The sequence below is a fragment of the Pelophylax lessonae genome (genome assembly GCF_965119305.1).
Source record: "Pelophylax lessonae genome assembly, chromosome: 5".
Classification (NCBI taxonomy): domain Eukaryota; kingdom Metazoa; phylum Chordata; class Amphibia; order Anura; family Ranidae; genus Pelophylax; species Pelophylax lessonae.
Genome location: NC_138772.1, coordinates 232841070 through 232861156, shown reverse-complemented (window position 1 = coordinate 232861156; position 20087 = coordinate 232841070). Strand labels below are relative to the sequence as shown.

The 20087-nt window shown below is 42.9% G+C and overlaps 1 protein-coding gene across 1 annotated transcript in view; it reads left to right on the top strand.

Annotated features, from left to right (window-relative positions):
- ACAA1 (acetyl-CoA acyltransferase 1) overlaps window positions 1-20087 on the top strand; it is a 73166-nt gene that overhangs the window by 32630 nt on the left and 20449 nt on the right. The window contains exon 7 of the mRNA XM_082259715.1: window positions 12730-12810. Within this exon, the coding sequence (XP_082115841.1) occupies window positions 12730-12810 (81 nt within the window). The remainder of the gene's footprint in view (window positions 1-12729; window positions 12811-20087) is intronic.

The following is a 20087-nucleotide window of genomic DNA, read 5'->3' as shown; positions in this document are numbered from 1 at the left end:
CACTTGTTAAAGCGTAGAATAAATTATGCCCTTGTCTCTGATAAGTTGGAACTTTGGGGGTACACAGATGCAACCCAAACTCTGTAGTTGGGACCAGAAGGTCAGAAGAAAATATTTCTATTACTTTATGGGCTTCATTCTGATTCTGGCAAATGTCTGTTAACAACATTTGTGTCATTCCTTGTTTACCGTCTAGCCTCTTTAAGTTTGATTACACTGAGGTTACGCAATTTTTAAAGCCCTTTTTTTTTTTTTCATAATTAAAATCATCAACATATTATACGCACAAAACCTTCCTCTGTGGTCTCCCTCTGGCGATCTTGGCTCCTTCTCTTCTCTTCCTGCCCCCAAAGCAAGCGCTTGCTATGAGGGCAGATGTGCAGGCTTGATCCCAAGCCTGGCTGTGTGTTCACTGATGCACACAGCGCTGCTCGGCCCCATCTGCCGTTTTCTGTTCCTAAGATTTGACTAAGAGCAGCAGGAGCCAATGGCTCTGGCTGTTCTCACCCAATCTTGAGAGAGCTGGGAGAGAGGAGAGAGGACAGGCACAGTGCTAGATTGATACAGGACTCGGGTAAGTATTTGAGAGGGGGAGGGCAAAACAATTAATCTTTTCACCTTTAGCCGGCCATAGACAGAGCAAATTTATTTTCTGCAACCATGGGTTGCAGGAATGAAATTGGCTCGTTCTCCCCCATCAACACAGACAGTGTTGACAGGGGAATCTCTCCTCTCCCACTGAGCCATTGTGTTCTCCCAGCGAAAGCCATCACCCGCCAGGAGAACAGTGATTATTGCTAGCGGCTATAACGGCTGCTAGTGATAATCGCATGTAAAATTCGTCAGGCTGGTTGTACACAAGTTGATCGATCGACTTGTATATTCAGCCTGCCCATACATAGCTCGTATCTTGGCCGATTCCTGCTGATTCAAACAGTCTATGGCCGGCTTTAATGCAGGGAATGCATTAAGGCAAAAAAAATTTCACCTTTTAGAACCACTTTAACAGTTATGAGAATTAACTGTATTTCATGTTAGTTTGTGGTGTCTAGGTCACAGCTTCTAAGAGATTTGTACATGTACCTGAGGCATATTATTGATAGGTTTGAAAGTGCCAGTGTGAATGAGGCTTTCGCTCCGACTTAGAAAAAGGGGCCTGTACTACTTCGGGGCGACCTGGAGGCGACTTGCATAGACATTCATTTTATGAAGTCCGTGCAAGTCGCGCCGAAGTCGCGCTGCACACGACTTCACAGGTCGCATCCTCAGTGGGAGCGACCTAATGTGAACAGAGGCTAAGAACTCAGGAATTGAGAGACTTTGGATGCTTCTCATCTGAGTGAGATATTCAGGTTTACTTTAGTGTACTTTTCTGTATGGGTGACTCATTCCAACTAAACATTTGGCCATGGTCGGGGAGGAGTGGAAGCTGTACCTCTCATGGGCTACTAGTATCCACTATACACACCACTTGGTGCGCTCATTTTCACACTTTTTACCTGAAGTCCCCCAGTACTTCCATTGGATAGATATATAATGCATTGGTAGCCACAGAGCAAGTTTTTACCTAGGTCCTGGATTCTGCTATCTGCTTGAGGGCATAAACCTCAATTGCTTATGTATTGCAGATGGGGGGTTATCTTTTGGTTGAATGCACCATGACTGTCCTCAGGGTTCTGCAGTATGCTAGTATTTTATGTCTACCTTGAACATACACATGAAGGGGATATATTGGGGGCAGGTTCTCTGGTGGATGTAGTTCAACTAGATTTCCTTTGTTTGAAAATTAACGTTTCATGTGAAATTCACTATCTGTGACTGTGCATTTCATAAACTATTGCTTCATCTATGCTGTGTTTCTAATAAGCCTTCTTTTGGAAGCAGGTTTTTTCCAGAAGTTTCCGTATGATGGTGCACTATACAGAACACTTTATCCTTTAATGTGTTTTATATAATGACATGGGGGGTTCAGTTGTTTCTACCACATCCTTTTGAATATATTCATATGGTAATTATTCTGTCTACATTTATGATATTGTTTGGACATTAACATGGACATGAAGTAGACTATTAGGTACTGAACATCTATTTGCGAATGTTCAGCTAAGGTCTCCATGTCACAGATCAAGGCTTTTGCCAATTATCTGTAACTGTTTCGCTAATCGTCTTCCAGGGCAGCATCTGAGATAGGCTCCTCCCACCTAAAACAGGAAACCCAATAGTCCACTATTATAAAAATGTCAGCCATACCTGCGTGCCTCAGTTTGATTGTTTCCTCCGAACCCACAGGAGCCGCAGCAGTTTTTTTTTTTTTTTCTTTTTTCAGTCTCTTTGCTAACTGCAGGGGACTTTCTGGTCAGCTTCCCATCCAGCCCAGTGGGCTTTGGGTATTGCAGACCAGAGGCAGCAAATTTGGCCTATGGGCTCTGCCTGAGGTTTTGCCCCTACTGAAGGGCATGCAACCACCCCCCCAGCTGTATTGGATTCCCCCACAGGATCGCATGCCATCTGCACCTGGCACTGGCCCTCTGCTTGGACCCCACAAAGCAGCCTCCTGCCGACAGCCCAATCGTCCCAGAAAATTAGAACCTACGCTGCCTAGAGGAGCAAGATGGCAGCGGGTGCGTCATTTTTGGCAACTCTTGGCGCTTCCAGTGACGTATTTCCAGTCGGTAGCCACCTTTGGGTAGGCCAGAGGCCTGGAGCCAGACAATAGAGTGGGGCACTTCTGATAACGTCCTTTCCGGCAGCAGCACTGCCATTTAAAAAAAAAAAAAAAAAAGAGAGGAGCAAAAAAAGAAGAGGGGGGGAAAAAAGGCAGATCAACTCCCTCCTCAATAATACAGCAGATGGAGCAAGACCAGGAGAGCAAGGCAGTGCAGTTATGTCCACCAACCTGCACGGGGTCAGCTGGGGGCAGGAAACAGTTAAAAAGCCTCTAGGCAGAGGCTCTCAGGGGCTGACTATGTCGGATGTTTCCCCACCCTTCCCTGCAGATCCTGCATGTCAGGACAGCTCCAAGGTAAGCCATTCTGGAGTTCCCTCTGTCTCTACCTCACTAAAAATAGTTCTCTGTTTGTGCATTGCAACCTCCTATATCAATAGGTCCTTTGTGCTTACTTGAAAAGACCAGCAGCAAGGCAAGTGCCTCTTGCGCTCACCGGTTTCCCCCAGAATAGAAAAAGCCATTATGCCAGAAATGCATCAACAAAATGGTGGCCAAGGAATCACAGGATTTATTTAGACATGCTCAACTCCTTCAAAAAGGAAATAAAAAGCACGATTGGGCCACTACGTTCAGCTATAGAAAAATTAGAAGTTCAGCAGGTTCCAGCCAGTACCCCATCCACCAGCAGGCCATCCCCTTGTGTAGCATGGAAGAGGTGGACCAAGCAGAGCAGGAAACTGATTTGAATTTTTTTTTCTTTTCCCTCGGAAGGCACAGATAGTCTGCTGAAAGCCATAACAGACACACACTGCTGGGCATCAAAGGGCAGAACATGGGGGAGCTTTCCTTACATGACAAGATGTACAAAGGCTTACAACCAAAAAGAGAACATTCCCGGTACATCAGACTCGTAAGAAGCATAGTCAAGAAGGAATGGGAAGAGCCAGAAAAAGCTTTTTACGCCAGCCGTGATAAGGCGCAACTACCGCTTCGCAGAGGAGGATACAAAACCTTGGGCCCCAAAGTTGATGCCTCCTTCACCAGAGTCGCAAACAAGTCTGACTTAGCCTTTTACGATTCCAGGACCATTAGTAATCCCATGGATAAGAAGATAGAGGCAATGCTAAAGAGTGCTTGGGAAGCAGGGGTAGTGAATCTAAATCCGGCTAGTTTCCACCTGCATGGCTAGGACCTCATTAGTCTGGCTGACTCGGCTACAAGAGCTGCTAGTAGACACCCCAAGAGAAAAATTAGTAAGGACCATTCCCACGCTAACCAGAGCAGCAGCCTTCCTCGTGGATGCTTCGGCTGAAGCAGTGAGGGTATCAGCGAGGACCACTGCCCTAATCCATTCAGCCAGCAGTGCCCTGTGGTTAAAATCATGGGGAGGGGACATCGCTTCCAAAAATAGTTTATGCGGAATCCTCTTCACAGGCGATTTTACTGTTCGAGCCAGACTTGGTAACGGTTTTGGACAGAACCGCAGCCAAAAACAAAGGGTTTCCCCAAACCAAAAATAAGTGGGGGAAAGTGCCCTTTCGTCAATCCAGGGGATTTAATAAGACTGAACCAAAGAAGCACTCGGCGCAACAAAACAAAAAAGGGAAGGGAGATTTTATCCTCCCAAGCCTTCTATACCAAGAAACCAAAAGCAATGTCTGTCTTTAGGTGGGGGGCAGATTGGCGACCTTTGGTAATCAGTGGAGGAAGGTCACAAAAAGCGGATTTGTCATTCGCACGATAGCGGAAGGCTACTCGAAGGAGTTTTCATCTCATCCCCCAAGCAAGTACCTGGTGCCAATACTTCCAAAGGACACAGACCACACAAAGGCCTTTCTATCCGCACTAAAAATCTTACTGAAACAAAAAGTGATTTGTCACGTCCTGCCGGAAAAGAGCAAAACTGGGGGTTTACTCACACACCTTTTGCATGGAAGAAGCCTTCAGGCAAGCTCTGGCTAAAACTGAATCTCAAACAAGTCCACAAAAGGATAAGGTACAAGAGATTCAGGAAAAAAGTATTGGCCCCGGTGTTAGCATTGTTGCGACAGCGGGAGATTGCGGTGCTGTCTTACCTGGACGATCTTCTACGAGCAGAGTCTCTGACTGCTTTACGAGACAACCTGGAAATCATTTTGCAGACTCTGCAGGAGTTTGGATGGACTCTGAATTTTTAGAAGTCTGCTCTGGTTCCGTCTACCAAGTTGGACTATCTGGATCGAAGTCTGGTGTATCTCCTGCTGGACAAGTTCCAGAAACTGCAGGATGCCATTCGACTTCTGTTATCCAGCAGTCGGTCATCTCTCAGGACTTGCATGCGGGTGCTGGGCCTGATGGTGTCTACCTTTTTTTTGAGGCGGTTCTGTTTGCTCAGTTCGACATGAGACCTCTGCAGAGAGAGATTCTTGTTCCACATGAGACCTCTGCAGATAGAGATTCTTGCCAAGTGGGACAAGAATCCAGTCTCTAGACAATCTGATTCTGTTGAGCCGGGGTACGAGAGGGTCCCTGATTTGGTGGCTTCGCTATCCGTCTCTTCGACAGGGAAAGTCCTTCCTTCCCATGTACTGGATGTTGATCACCACAGATGCCAGCCTGTCCGGGTGGGCAGGTGTTTTGGGCACAGACTGTGCTCAGGGGGTTTGGACTTTGGAGGAGTCCAGGCTACCAATCAACGTACTGGAACTGCGGGCGATCAGACTTTGTCTAGCCCATTGGATGGTTTGTCTTCAGGGGTGTCCGGTACTGATTCAATCGGACAATGCGACAGCCGCGGCATATGTCAATCACCAAGGGGGCACAAAGTGTCCTATCGGCTCGGGAAGTAGCCAGCATTCTAAGGTGGGCAGAACGTTTCATTCCAGCTCTCTGCTGTGCATATTCTGTGGGTGGAAATTTGGCAGGCAGATTACCTCAGTCAAAATATATTAAATTAAATATTCCGTGTGTCTTACAATGATACTACATAAATATATATATAAAATGTGTCTCTCCACTGTAAATGTAAATAAAGTGTCAAGTGCATTAAAGGTGACTGGTGAAGGTAAATTTAATTATAATAAGTGATCCAACCCTGTGAGGGGTATATGATGGTGCTAAAACAATTGAAGAAAGAAAAAAGAAAAGATGGAAAGTCCAATGTGAAAAAATGTGAATAAAGGTGAATTTGATATAAGTAGTGTCAGCCTGATAAATAGGGCAATCGATAAAAATTGGTAGGAAAATCAATTGAGTTGGATCCACTAAAAATTGCAATATTGTGAAGTGTTAGAAAAATATATAAGAAATGTGAAATACAATACTGTGAAGTGTAAAACAAGGTACTATACAATAAATAGTATCATAAATAGACACAAAATAAAAAATCTTATAAAACCACTCTAAAATCTGACACAAATAGTCCAAGTAATGGTAAGTCCGTAATTACTAGAAAAGTCAAAAAAGAGGGAGGGTGGTCCCACAATGGGATACCCTTCTTAAAGAGAGAGAGCCACCCTCCCTCTTTTTTGACTCTCAAACTTCTGCTGAGACTTCTACGAAGTATTGAGGCAGAAAGAATTCCGCTCATCCTCATGGCCCCAGACTGGCCTCGCCAATCTTGGTATGCGGATCTTGTACGGCTGGTCGCCGATTTTTCCCTTGGCGACTCACTCTCAGGAAGGCTTGTTGGCCCAAGGGCTGATCTTCCATCCCGCTTTACAGTCGCTGGCTTTAAGCCTTTAATGGCTTGGCTGTTGAAAGCCAGGTGCTGAAGGATGGGGGTTGTCTGACTCAGAGATTCCCATGCTGTTGAAGGCTAGAAAATCTACCTCCTAGGAAGATTTACCATTGCGTCTGGAAGTCATATATTGCGTGGTGTGAGTCTCTGGGGGTTTCTCCCCGTTCCTTTTCGGTGGCTCGAATTTCGGTATTTCTCCAAAGAGGTTTAGAACAGCGCCTGGCCTTGGATACCATCAAGGGGCAGGTTTTGGCCTTGGTGATTTTCTTTCAACGTCCTTTTGGCTACGCATTCCTTGGTTCGCCACTTGACTCCATCTGTGCGATCTCCATGGGACCTCAATTTGGTGCTGTCGGGTTTTCAGAAACCATGGGCTGAATGAAAATAAAGAACATAGCAGATTCCTCCATTGGCATGGATCAATGTGGATGAAGAAATCTCTGCCAAGAAAAGTGTTAAATGTATGGCAAAGCATAGGGTAAATCCGCCCTTTGTGTCCACCCCATCACCTATGTTTTGCTATATATGCTCTTCTTCCTTTTTTTTTTTTTTTTTTTTTTTTACTGTGGTTGTGAAACTGCCTTCTACTGCGCTGATATACGTATATGCTGAGAGCAAACGCTGTTGCTGTCAGAAAAAACAAATCAGTGCTGCAGCTGATGGGCATACCTGCAAAGCAAGCCATGATAAACAATAAAACATTACAATATAATAGCATACAGTGCAGTAAAACTGTAGAATGGTGGTATTTGCAAAGAAAACTATGGTTTAACAATGAAAAACCGTAACAATATAACATTACAGTATAACAGTATATTGTACAGGAAGAGTAGAGTAAGGACAGAAAATTAACTCAATAAAACCACTGTTTGGCTTTTTTATTTAATTTTATTTTTTTTTACCTTTGCAACTGTAAAAAAAAAAAAACTGTTCCGGGCTAGGGTCTCTCAAAATGCAAAAGCCATCTAACCTCTTTCGAGACCCTGTGTGAAAGTGTGCCCTAGACTGTGCCATGCTGTACTAATACTCTACTAGTGTGTGTTAGCAACGGAAACATTCCCCAAAGCAGAGACCAGGTTGGCCAGGACAGGAGGGACAAAAATGGTGGGTGTCATGCCTATGTCCGTGTTTTCTACAGACCCGACATCTTCTTTGGGTAGGGGTACCAGGGAGGACATCTGGAAAATGCCGGCTCACTGCATCTGGATTGTTAATTTGGGCCATAGCATCTTTTGGATAGAGAAGGGGCTGTGATGATCTCTTCCTGGAATTTTAGGAAGGATCCACTTCTTCCTGTCTCTTTGTATAGCACATAATCGTTCAGCAGAGCCAATTGGAATAAGTATACAGACACTTTTTTGTGCCAGCGTCTGGCCTTACGGGCAATTGAGTACGGCGCCATCATCTGGTCATTGAAGCCCGCCCCTCCCATGTTAAGGTTGTATTCGTGGACACAGAGGGACTTCTCAACAACACCAGTTGCCATTGCAATTTGGACTGTTGTATCTGCATGAATGGATGACAGAACAAAAACATTCTGTGTGTCCCCCACCCCCCCTCCCCGTCTAATAATAATTACTTATAATTATTTTAAATAATTATAAATAAAAATCGTCCACGTATAAATGGTGCCCCTTTCCGAATAAGGGAGACACCAATTCCCACAATTTTGCTGCTGCTCTCCATATAGTCTGGGCAGTTGGGGGGCTCCACATTGCTGTCTTTTACCTCGTAAATCCAGAAACCACATGTATAGCATGTTGCCCTGTCACAGGGCTTCTACATCTTGACCCCCATATCTGCCACGCTTGCTGGGGAAAAACTGTTTTGAAAGCCAAGGTGGCCAGAAAAGTCATTCAGGGACTCCTCAGCACAGACAGCTTGTTGGGATATATACCAGGCTGCAAACTTCTGGTTGAAGTGGTTTACGAGGGGCTGAATTTTGTGGAACCGGTCATATCCAGGGTCACCCCGAGGAGGACAGAGTTCATTGTCACTGAAGTGCAAGATTTGTTGTATCTAGTCCTGACCATGGCAGGAGTGAACACAGGCATATGATGAATTGGGTCAGTGGACCGATATGACCGCAACTCTCTTTTTAGTAATGCCCATGATGAGGGATAGGGCGAGAGAGGTTTTAAATTCGGAAACAGTGATACACTTCCATGAAAATTCTCTTGCAATGGGCACATTTTGGATTTGCTGTGGTCCACAATAGATCTGTAGATCTGTACAGATCTTCTGTGAAAAATGGCTCCTAAAAATCAAGGGAAGTAAAAATTGGATGTTTTCCACCTGAATTCCAGGTTGGCCAGTGAATGGGGGGGGGGGGGAAGGATGTAGAAGTGGTGGGCTCCCAATCAGGATTTGCAAGCACATCAGGAAGGACACAATGGGCTCTACGCGTCTATCTTCAAATTATTGGTGGCTGCAGGACACTACTTGTGCTAGCCACTGCACTTAACGGACTCGCCATTTCACCAAGTCTTACTGCAGTGCTGGTTTGACTATGACCAGGATGTATTAGGCCGCTGATGCTTGCCAGTTCACCAGGAGGTTGAGCGGCACTAGTACCGACACCCTGCGGCATACGAGAACCCTGCAGTTGTTGCACCTCAGCAACGGAAGAACGGGGTCGGGTACGCCTGACCTTAGCAGGGACCACTACTCCGTCATCAGAGCTATCTTTCAGGGTGCCGCTGCTCTCTACAGGTCTGAATACTGAGCCTGATTCTGACAGTGAGGCTACTCCATCGCTCTCATCTGTCATGCTCAGCATCGTGTAGGCCTCTTCACCAGTGAACCTCAGTATGGACATTTTGTCCAATAAAATGATAGGTACCTAGTGTGACTCGCAGGTAAAAAAAGCACCTGGTTGTCAAAGACTGTTTGAACCGCTACCAGAAAATGTAACTGCTAGTGCAAGCAGAGATCAAGCCTGACTCTAACGCTGCAGTTCAGTGTGCTGTGTATTGGAAGTTACAGTAATTTGCTGATTCTGCACTTCTTGGGGGGCAGAGGGGCTAAACGCAGGTGTTGGCAGGTGACTGGGCTAATCCTGCTGCATTTTAGGAATACTGTACTAAACTATTGGGGATGCTAGTATAGTCCTGATCAGATAAAAACATATTGATCCGTTCTGACACTATACTAGTAATAGAGGTGTATGTGTCACTTGCAATCAAAGGGTTAAAATGTATTACTAAATATGCGGAGGGCAATCTGACGATATCCTATATTGACGCTAACTAACATTAACGCTAACTGATGTCACCTGTGACGCTAATACAGTGATCAGAAAAAAGATCTGTACACTATAATAGTGACACACTGACAGGGCAATGAACAGGTTAACTGGGGGTGATTAGGGGATAAAGGTTTAGGGTACCCACCATATCTGGGACTCCCTCTAAATACCACTAACTGTCTCTAACACTAACTAACACTAACTGAATTCACAAGTGAATACAGTGATCAGTAAGTTTTCTGTATTCTGTATATAGTGTACACTGACAGGGAGTGAAAGGGTTAACTGGGGAGGCGATCGGTGGTTAAATGTGTACTGGTGTCAGTGTAGTGCTTGTGTATTCATGGTAGATGTTCTCTCTTCTCACGTTGGAACTGAAAAGGGCTTCAGGAAAGAAGATTGCATAATTTCCTGTGCCTGTTTTTACATTTCACAGGATGTTCTGCAATTGGTCAGAATCATTGGCCTGGACCTGACGACTGATCGGTTCTGAACCGAATCGGAACATCACAGGGACAGCAGGTGCGTGCCCTGATGCCCCGCACACGACCAACGTACCGTTACGTCGGTTCGTGCAGCCGAGCCACCTTGCCGCAGTAAATCTGCGGCGAGCGGGCGGTTGGCAACAGGTTAACCACTTGCCGACCGCCGCACGACTATCTACGTCGGCGGTCAGCCCCTCACAGGCAAACTAACGTAGGGCTACGTTGCTTGCTTGTGAGGGTCTAGGGAGCGAGCGCGCGCCCCCCGGGGCGCGCTCCCGCGTGGTCACGGACCCCCCCGCGCGTGTGACCAGCGGACCCGATGTCCGCCGGTCACTCGGCGATCGGCGGGGGAGAGGGAGAATGTCAGGCAGCTTGTGTAAACAAACTGCCTGTCATTCTCCTCGCTGCAAAGACACTGATAAAACGGATCTGGTATGTAGATCCGTTGATCAGTGTCCTTACAGCTAGAGCCACAGCCAATCACAGTAGAAACCACGCCCCTAGGGACACACACAGCCCCTCCCTTCCAAATAAAGTTAACCCCTTCACTACCAGTGTATTTTTACAGTAACAGTGCATATGTATAGCACTGATTACTGTAGAAATGTCACTGGTAACCCCAAAAGTGTCAAAAATGTCAGTCAAGGGTCCGATCTGTCCGCCGCAATGTCGCAGTACCGCAAAAAAAATCGCAGATCGCCGCCATTACGCGTTAAAAAAAAAAACAACAAAAATGACAAAAATCTTTCCCTTTGTTAGTAAACGCGATAACTTTTGCGCAAACCAATCAAAATACGCTTTTTGCGATTTTTTTTTACCAAACATAGGTAGCATAAAATAAATTGGCCGAAAATTTTTAAAAATTTTGATTTTTACATTTTCTTTTGGGGGGAATTTCGTATAAAAAAATGTGAAAAATATTGCTATTTTTGCAAAATTGACGCTCTTTTTTTGTTTATAGCGCGTGATCAAAAAATCGCACAGGTGATCAAATACCACCATAAAAAAGCTCTGTTTGTGGGAAAAAAAGGACGTCAAATTCGTTTAGGTACAGCGTCGCACGACCGCGCAATTGTGCGTTAAATTCACGCAGTGCCGAATCGCAAAATACCCCCTGGTCGGAATGGGGGTAAAATCTTCCGGGGCTTAAGTGGTTAAAGGCCGACGTTCCTCCCTTTTTTGATTTAAAAGAACCAAGTGATGCAATTATTACATAGTTGCATACATAGTTTGTGAGGTTGAAAAAGGACATCAGTCCATCCAGTTCAACCTATGGTGTGTTTGTGTGTGTGTTTGCTGTTAACCGTACATTGTATACCCCTGTATGTTGTGGTCTTTAAGGTGCCCATCTAATAGTTTTTTGAAACTATCGATGCTCCCTGCTGATGCAATTGCTTGTAGAAGCGAATTCCACATCCTTACTGCTCTTACAGTGAAGAACCCCCTACGTATTTTAAGGTTAAACCGTTTTTCCTCTAGTTTTAGTGAGTGGCCATGTGTCTTATTGTGTTCCCTTTCTCTGAAAAGTTTGTTCCTTATGCTAGGGTCACCAGTACAGTATTTGTACATTGATATCATATCCCCCCTGTTTCTGTTTATCTCCCAGCGCTGAGCAATGTTGATGAAATTTGCCAGCTATGTTTTTTTTTTTTTTTTTTGACAGCTCAGAGCAGACCGGCTCTGCTCTGAATCGCTGAAATGCTGGCTTAAGATAGTGAGGGGGTTGAATTGAGATCGCAATTTTTTTAACTATTATTCTTGCAGCTGTACCGCAAGGCTTCACTGCCGGTTACCCTTACAGGCAATGGTGGCGGCAGCACCCAAGAGCCAATAGAAACATCGGCTGGGGTGCTGACATCGCTGGATTCCAGGACAGGTAAGTGTCCTAATATTAAAAGTCAGCAGCTACAGTATTTTTCCGTGGAGGGGGCTGGCGCTCCGATTAAGGCACAGGAAAAAGTTATCTTGGAGTCATTTATGTTGTTTATACTTCCCAGATCATTTCTCCTGAGTTCAGAAGAGCTAAATATATTCAGTAAGTGCAAAAAAAATAACAGTTAAAACCCAGCACTGTCCTGTGCACTTTGCAGTTATCTCAAACAGTGTGTTTAGTCCTACCCAGCTCACATCTGTGAACTACAGAGAACAGGTACCTACCTCCTATGTTGTGGAGATGAGGAAAGAGTAGTGTTTTGTAGATATAACTGTAACAATGATAAATAGATTATGATGAGTGAGCTTTGTTGCCTTAGAGCAGGAAGTGTGTTTACTGCCTGCATCACCAGATGAAAATAAAGGGAAAAAAGTCTAAAAAAAGAAAACTAATACAGCTATCGCTTATAAAGACTGATTTGCTGCTATATAATATTTATTTGTTACGTGATACACTTTAATTATTTTGATTAACTAAAACATGATTGATTTACACACCATTAGAGGTTCTAGTTTAGTAAATGTTCTCATTCCTATGGATACTTGATATTTTGTGCCCCACACCAGGGGGGTGCTTAGCAAGCAATAAGCTTATATTAGGGGTTGCAAGCTTTTACAGTTGAGAAGCACTGGCTTTGTTTATAGTACTGTACTAAAATGTCTTAATGTTTTATTGTAGGATTACATCAGAAAATGTGGCTGAACAGTTTGGGGTCAGCAGACAGAAACAAGATCTGTTTTCCCTGGCATCTCAACAAAAGTAAATTACATTTTAGTGTCTTTAATTACTTAATATGTTTGTCTGTTTTGTATAACCCTGAATATTATGGATTGGACTATTTGTCTGGTTTGCTGTTCTTGATACGGGGCAGCCGTCGATCATTCTGTGCTCACCACAGAACACAAAAAATACAATATTTTAATCATACGGTACAGGACACAGGACTTGTATTACCGGCCATGGGTTTTAGGCAGGCTACCCTCAGATGATTGGATATTCACTGTGTAAACTTCACCCATAGTGCACACTTACATACCCAGACTGTTTTTTTTTTTTTTTTTTTGCTTGGCAATTAGACATCTTCTTTTTCCATTTAATCTTTTTTTTCTGCTGACCGTTTTATCAAGATCTGACTGCTTATTGCCCTCGGCTATTTAGCAGTTTCTGCATCAATAGCCCTCAGTATATGGGATTGAATGGTTAAGTTTTCATTACTGTGTTTTTTTTTTTTTTTTTTTGAGCCTAATGGACTTGTGTTTTTTTCATCCTGACTAACTTGAGACCATACCCATACTCCGCTTTTAGGGGCTGGCCTGTAATGTTTGCTTTGGGCACCGGATCCTGCATTAGCTGTCCACCTTGACATGAAGTGCTACATTTTTAGTTATAGCCACAGGGTGCTATAAAGTTCCAAGGCCATGGTCCATCTCTGTGTTTCCCAGACCCTGAAGACCCCTTGTAGTGGTATGCCCACTGTGACAGACAAAGTCGGGACCCCTAACAGGCCCAGCTACATGGATAAGGTAAGGCAGGGTTTTCCTGTTAGTTAGGGCTGGTCCCAGGCTATTACACAGTCCACCGCACATAATTACAGATACATAGGCAGAGCAATCAGGAGATATTTTTACTGTGCTACTTTCTGTTATACTTGTCTCTAACGCTTTCAGTGCCATAAGTAGTTTTAAATTTGGTGTTTTTTTTTTTTCAACATATGGACTACTGAGGATAAGGATGTACTCATGACACCAGCGTATTGGCAGTTCTGTTTGCTATGCTGTTGTCCACCCCTCATTTTATTGCTTGGGGACCTTTCATTATCTGTGAATGCAAGTCCTGTACTGAACAGTTAAGATAGAAAAGGGAATTTTTACTTGTAAATTCCTTATCTTTGGCTTAAGTACAGGGCACAGGCCTCTCCCCTCTGCCTTCTGTGGTCACTCCTTATTGCTTGCATATAAACTAGAGAGTGAGTGGGCATCTCTATCTATACACAGTGCCTTGCGAAAGTATTTGGCCCCCTTGAACTTTGCCACCTTTTGCCACATTTCAGGCTTCAAACATAAAGATATAAAACTGTAATTTTTTGTGAAGAATCAACAACAAGTGGGACACAATCATGAAGTGGAACGAAATTTATTGCATATTTCAAACTTTAACAAATAAAATACTGAAAAATTGGGTGTGTTAAATTATTCAGCCCCCTTAAGTTAATACTTTGTAGCGCCACCTTTTGCTGCGATTACAGCTGTAAGTCGCTTGGGGTATGTCTCTATCAGTTTTGCACATCGAGAGGCTGAAATTTTTGCCCATTCCTCCTTGCAAAACAGCTCGAGCTCAGTGAGGTTGGATGGAGAGCAAAACAGCTCGAGCTCAGTGAGGTTGGATCTAGAGCATTTGTGAACAGCAGTTTTCAGTTCTTTCTACAGATTCTCAATTGGATTCAGGTCTGGACTTTGACTTGGCCATTCTAACACCTGGATATGTTTATTTGTGAACCATTTCATTGTAGATTTTGATTTATGTTTTGGATCATTGTCTTGTTGGAAGACAAATCTCCGTCCCAGTCTCAGGTCTTTTGCAGACTCCATCAGGTTTTCTTCCAGAATGGTCCTGTATTTGGCTCCATCCATCTTCCCATCAATTTTAACCATCTTCCCTGTCCCTGCTGAAGAAAAGCAGGCCCAAACCATGAGGCTGCCACCACCATGTTTGACAGTGGGGATGGTGTGTTCAGGGTGATGAGCTGTGTTGCTTTTATGCCAAACATAACGTTTTGCATTGTTGCTAAAAAGTTTGATTTTGGTTTCATCTGACCAGAGCACCTTCTTCCACATGTTTGGTGTGTCTCCCAGGTGGCTTGTGGCAGACTTTAAACTACACTTTTTATGGATATCTTTAAGAAATGACTTTCTTCTTGCCACTCTTCCATAAAGGCCAGATTTGTGCAGTATACGACTAATTGTTGTCCTATGTACAGAGTCTCCCACCTCAGCTGTAGATCTCTGCAGTTCATCCAGAGTGATCATGGGCCTCTTGGCTGCATCTCTGATCAGTCTTCCCCTTGTATGTGCTGAAAGTTTAGAGGGACGGCCAGGTCTTCGTAGATTTGCAGTGGTCTGATAATCCTTGCATTTCAATATTATCGCTTGCACAGTGCTCCTTGGGATGTTTAAAGCTTGGGAAATTTTTTTTATCCAAATCCGGCTTTAAACTTCTCCACAACAGTATCTTGGACCTGCCTGGTGTGTTCCTTCTTCTTCATGATGCTCTCTGCGCTTTAAACGGGCCTCTGAGACTATCACAGTGCAGGTGCATTTATATGGAGACTTGATTACACACAGGTGGATTCTATTTATCATCATTAGTCATTTAGGTCAACATTGGATCATTCAGAGATCCTCCCTGAACCTCTGGAGAGAGTTTGCTGCACTGAAAGTAAAGGCGCTGAATAATTTTGCGCGCCCAATTTTTCAGTTTTTTATTTGTTAACATAGTTTGAAATATCCAATAAATTCCATTCCTCTTCATGATCGTGTCCCACTTGTTGATTCTTCACAAAAAATTACAGTTTTATATCTTTGTTAGATGCCTGAAATGTGGCAAAAGGTCGCAAAGTTCAAGGGAGCCGAATACTTTCGTAAGGCACTGTATATGTATGTGTGTATATGTATGTGTGTATGTATATATATGTGTGTGTGTATAATTAATGTATATATCCCTCCCCCCTTCAAACTAGAAGTAATTAAGAATTTGTTGGAAATTATGGTCGATAAACCAAGGGTACCAGTCCTGATAGTAGGGCATTTTAACATGGTGAAGAATACCCAGGTGAATAAGTTCCCTCCAGGAAATGGATATGAATAGAACCCATATACTTTATTGTATTAGACATTTAGAGCGACAGGGCTGAGGGATATTTGGCATGAACGCCACCCAACAGCTCTGATGTTCTCATGCTGCTCCGGTACGCACGTGTCACGTGTCCAGAATAGATATGGCAATAGGGAATGATGTCCTTGCTACAATGGTAACAGATATTAGATACGAGGCTAGTGGATTGTCAAACCACTCCCCTTTGGTTCTGACACTAAGATTGGGAAAATGATGGGAAGAGGGAGAATGGAGAGAAAATCCGTTCTGGTTACAGTTGATTACTCCCAAAGAAATTATGATAGACACACTTTGGGAATTTCTAGAGCATAATAAAAAATCAGCAATGCAGGCCATATTATGGGACATGCTTAAAGCTTACCTAAGGGGAATTCTAATTCAGCAAGTCTCTAAAAGGAAAAAATCTACTAGGGACTGGGAGATAAATGCAATGAGGAAAGTGACTGAATTAGAAAAAATATATGTAGAAGATCCATCACCAGATAACTTGGCTAAATGGACTGAAGCACAACAGATATATCGAACGTTCTCATTAAAGAGAGCCGAGAATCGAATTTTCTGAAGCAAGCCCATTACGAGGAGGGAGAAAATACCAGACACATGCTGGCCCTCCTGCCAAAATCTCAGGATACTATTGCAAATGCTTTGGTGTCTATTGATACTCACGCTGGAGGGCTGACCATGTGTCCGTTGGAAACCATAAATGTTTTTAAAGAGTATTGATCTGATTTATGCAAGTCTAAGGTAGACGAGGTAGATGGAGAAATAGAATAGTTTGATCCCGAAAAAAACTCTACACCTTTCAGAGGAAGATAAGGCATTCTTGGAATTGCCCATCACTATTGGGAGGCAGCATTGAATTCAGGTAGCCATAAAACACCAGGGCCAGATAGATTACCAAATGAAATCTATAAGGAATATGGGGAGATAATGCAAGTATTAAATGAGGCAATGGAAGTTGGAAAAGGAAAAAACGGTTACCGGTATCTATGGCAGAAGATATGATTATAATACCAAAAGAAGGGAAAGATCCTCTTCAACCCGCATCCTATAGACCAATTTCCCTGCTCTGTGCAGATGTTATAAATTTCTGGCAAAGGTTCTAGCTAATAGGTTGAGTAAAATAATCCATACTATAATCCACCCTGATCAGTGTGGATTTCTTCCTGGTAGGTCAACAACACTGAACATAGGAGATTATTTTTAAATCTACAAATATTAGTCGAGTAGACGGGATCACAATTTTATATTGTCCCTCGATGCTGTCAAAGCATTTGACAGCATCGAGTGGCACTATTTGTGGTCAGTGCTGGCAGCCTTTAATATAGGTCCTGTTTTTACAAAATGGATGAAATTGTTATATACTAACCCAAGGACAAAAGTAAAGATTAATGAAAGGATTTCGGAATGCTTCTCACTGTCCTGGGGCACAAGACAGGGGTTGCCCATTGTCACCCCTGCTTTTTGCCCTGGCAGTAGAACCTCTGACCCTAGCCATAAGTATGGCGAGAGATGTAAGAGGCATGAGGAAAAGGGGTGGATGAGGAAAAGATTTTGCTATATGCGGAAGATATCGCTAACTGCAGCGATGGATATTCTAAAAAAGATTTGGTGTGTTCTCGGGTCTTTCTATCATCAGGGAGAAATCTGTTCTTCTGGTTGATGGATGGGAACAAGAGCTGTCTGAGAGTGCTGAATATATGCAGATAGTGTAAAGTTGTAAATATCTAGGCATAAACCCCAAGCTGTATATCCAAAAAAAATGTAGAGCCTTTGATAAAAGTATTTTAGAGGAAAGTTTTAACACATGGAATCGACTTCCCTGTCAGTAGTGGGCCGATTGTAGTTTGATTGGTTAAAATGGTGTTGTTGCCTCCATTTTTATATATACTACATAGTTCACCAATATTGATCCCTGGTGTGTGGTTTGGGGAACTAGTAGGGCTGCAACTAACGATTATTTTCATAATAGATTAGTTGGCTGATTTTATTGTTTTGGATAATAACCTTACAAAAAAAATTGTGCTGTGCAATTTTTAGTTAGTATGTAAAGTTTAAAAAAAAAAGGCAATTTATTCTTAAATATCTATATGCAGTGGTTAATATAAATAACCAACTATATGGTTAGGGAGCAAAATCTCTAATCCACTCTGAGAATAACAGACAGAAGAGATATACTGTATATACTATTAGAGGTTGAATCTGGAAAATATCATCAGGCTCAGATAACATTTTTTATTTAAAGAGAAAAATTGTTTTTTGCAGATTTTCAGACGGAACTATAATATATTATGTATGACAGACTCCCTCGTCATAGGCAGGTGGCTTGATGAAAGCTCCCTGTGCCTGCTGTCACATATGCTGGCCATACAAAAACATTTTAAGAATTTGTTCCACTTTTTCTAATCGTTAGTGGGGTCATATCAACGTTCATTTTTGATCACAGTGGCGGGAAACTTTGAAGGGACAGATTAGAAAAAACTTCTTGGTCAAAGGATTTTTCAGGAAGTGTATGTGGTTTTCAATCGGAAATTTACATTCATTTTAACCACTTAAGCCCCGGAAGATTTTACCCCCTTCCTAACCAAGCCCTTTTTTGCGATTCGGCACTGCGTGACTTTAACGGACAATTGCACGGTCGTGCGACGCTGTACCTAAACTAATTTGACGTCCTTTTTTTCCCACAAATAGAGCTTTCTTTTGGTGGTATTTGATCACATGTGAGATTTTTTTTTTTTTTTTTTGATCATGCGCTATAAACCAAAAAAGAGCGTAATTTTTGCAAAAAATAACTATTTTTCACATTTTTTTTTTTTTTATATGAAATTCCCAAAAAAAATGTAAAAATCAAAATGTTTTAACATTTTAGGCCAATTTGTTTTATGCTACATATGTTTGGTAAAACAAATTGCAAAAAGCGTATTTTGATTGGTTTGCGCAAAGGTTATGGTAATGGCGGCTATCTGCAATTTTTTTTTTGCGGGACTGCAACATTGCAGCGGACAGATCGGACCCCTGACTGACATTTTTGACACTTTTGGGGTTACCAGTGACATTACTACAGTAATCAGTGCTATACATATGCACTTTTACTGTAAAAATGGCAGTGAAGGGGTTAACTTTTTTTTTGAGAGGCAGGGGGTTAAGTGTGTCCCTAGGGGCGTGTTTCTAACTGTGATTGGTTGTGGCTTGAGGTGTAAGAACAGTGATCAACGGTCCTACATAGCAGAACCGTATGATCACTATTCTTACACAGGGGAGAATGACAGGCGGCTTTGTTTTTGTTTTTTGTTTTTTTTATACGATATTTCTTCATTCAGCAAATATACAAAGATTTTTTGTAAGATTCGGAAATCGATACGTGTATGGCAAGCATAAGGCTCAGTTCACCCCTGTGCAGTTTTGATCGGTTTTCTGCAGTGCTTTTTGCTGTGCATTTTGTGCAAGTAATTTTGCGTTTTGCCTTATTTATGTTTTTTTTTTTTTTTTTTGGCCAATTTGTTGTTGGGCAGATTAAAAAAACAAAACCAAAAACAAAAATGTTAAACTTACTGGCTCTGTGCAATGGTTTTGGACAGACCAGCCCGAATTCTCCTCTTCTGGTGTCCTCCACTGACTATCTCCTCCTGCCTTTAGAGTGCCCCAAAAGCAAGCTGCAAAGTATAGTATAGCATGCCCCTAGAGCAAGGTAAATAAATAAACTTCTGCCTTTTAGGACCACTCACTTTCTACCCAGGACTACATGTCCCATGATGCATTGCTCCTCACACATTCACAAGTTCTCAGGCACTTACTGACATGTGTTTAATGGTGTACTGAGCTGTATGTGTGCTGCACTGTATTTCCAGATATGTAAATAAATAATGCATTCTGTATGCTGGCCAACTAATCGGCTGACCAACTAATCGATTATGAAAATAGTTGACAGTCGATTAGTTGTCGATTAGTTGTTTCGGCCCTAGAAACTAGAGGGTCTCTTTAGGGATTTGATATGGAGGAAGAGACCACCTAGAATTCGGTTGAGAGTGCTGCAGCTGCCAAGAGATGGGGGGGGGGTTGGCGATACCGCACCCTTGGAGCTACTTTCTAGCGGCTCAGCTTCAACAGATGGGGGGGGGGGGGTGAGAGATAGGTAATGATACTAC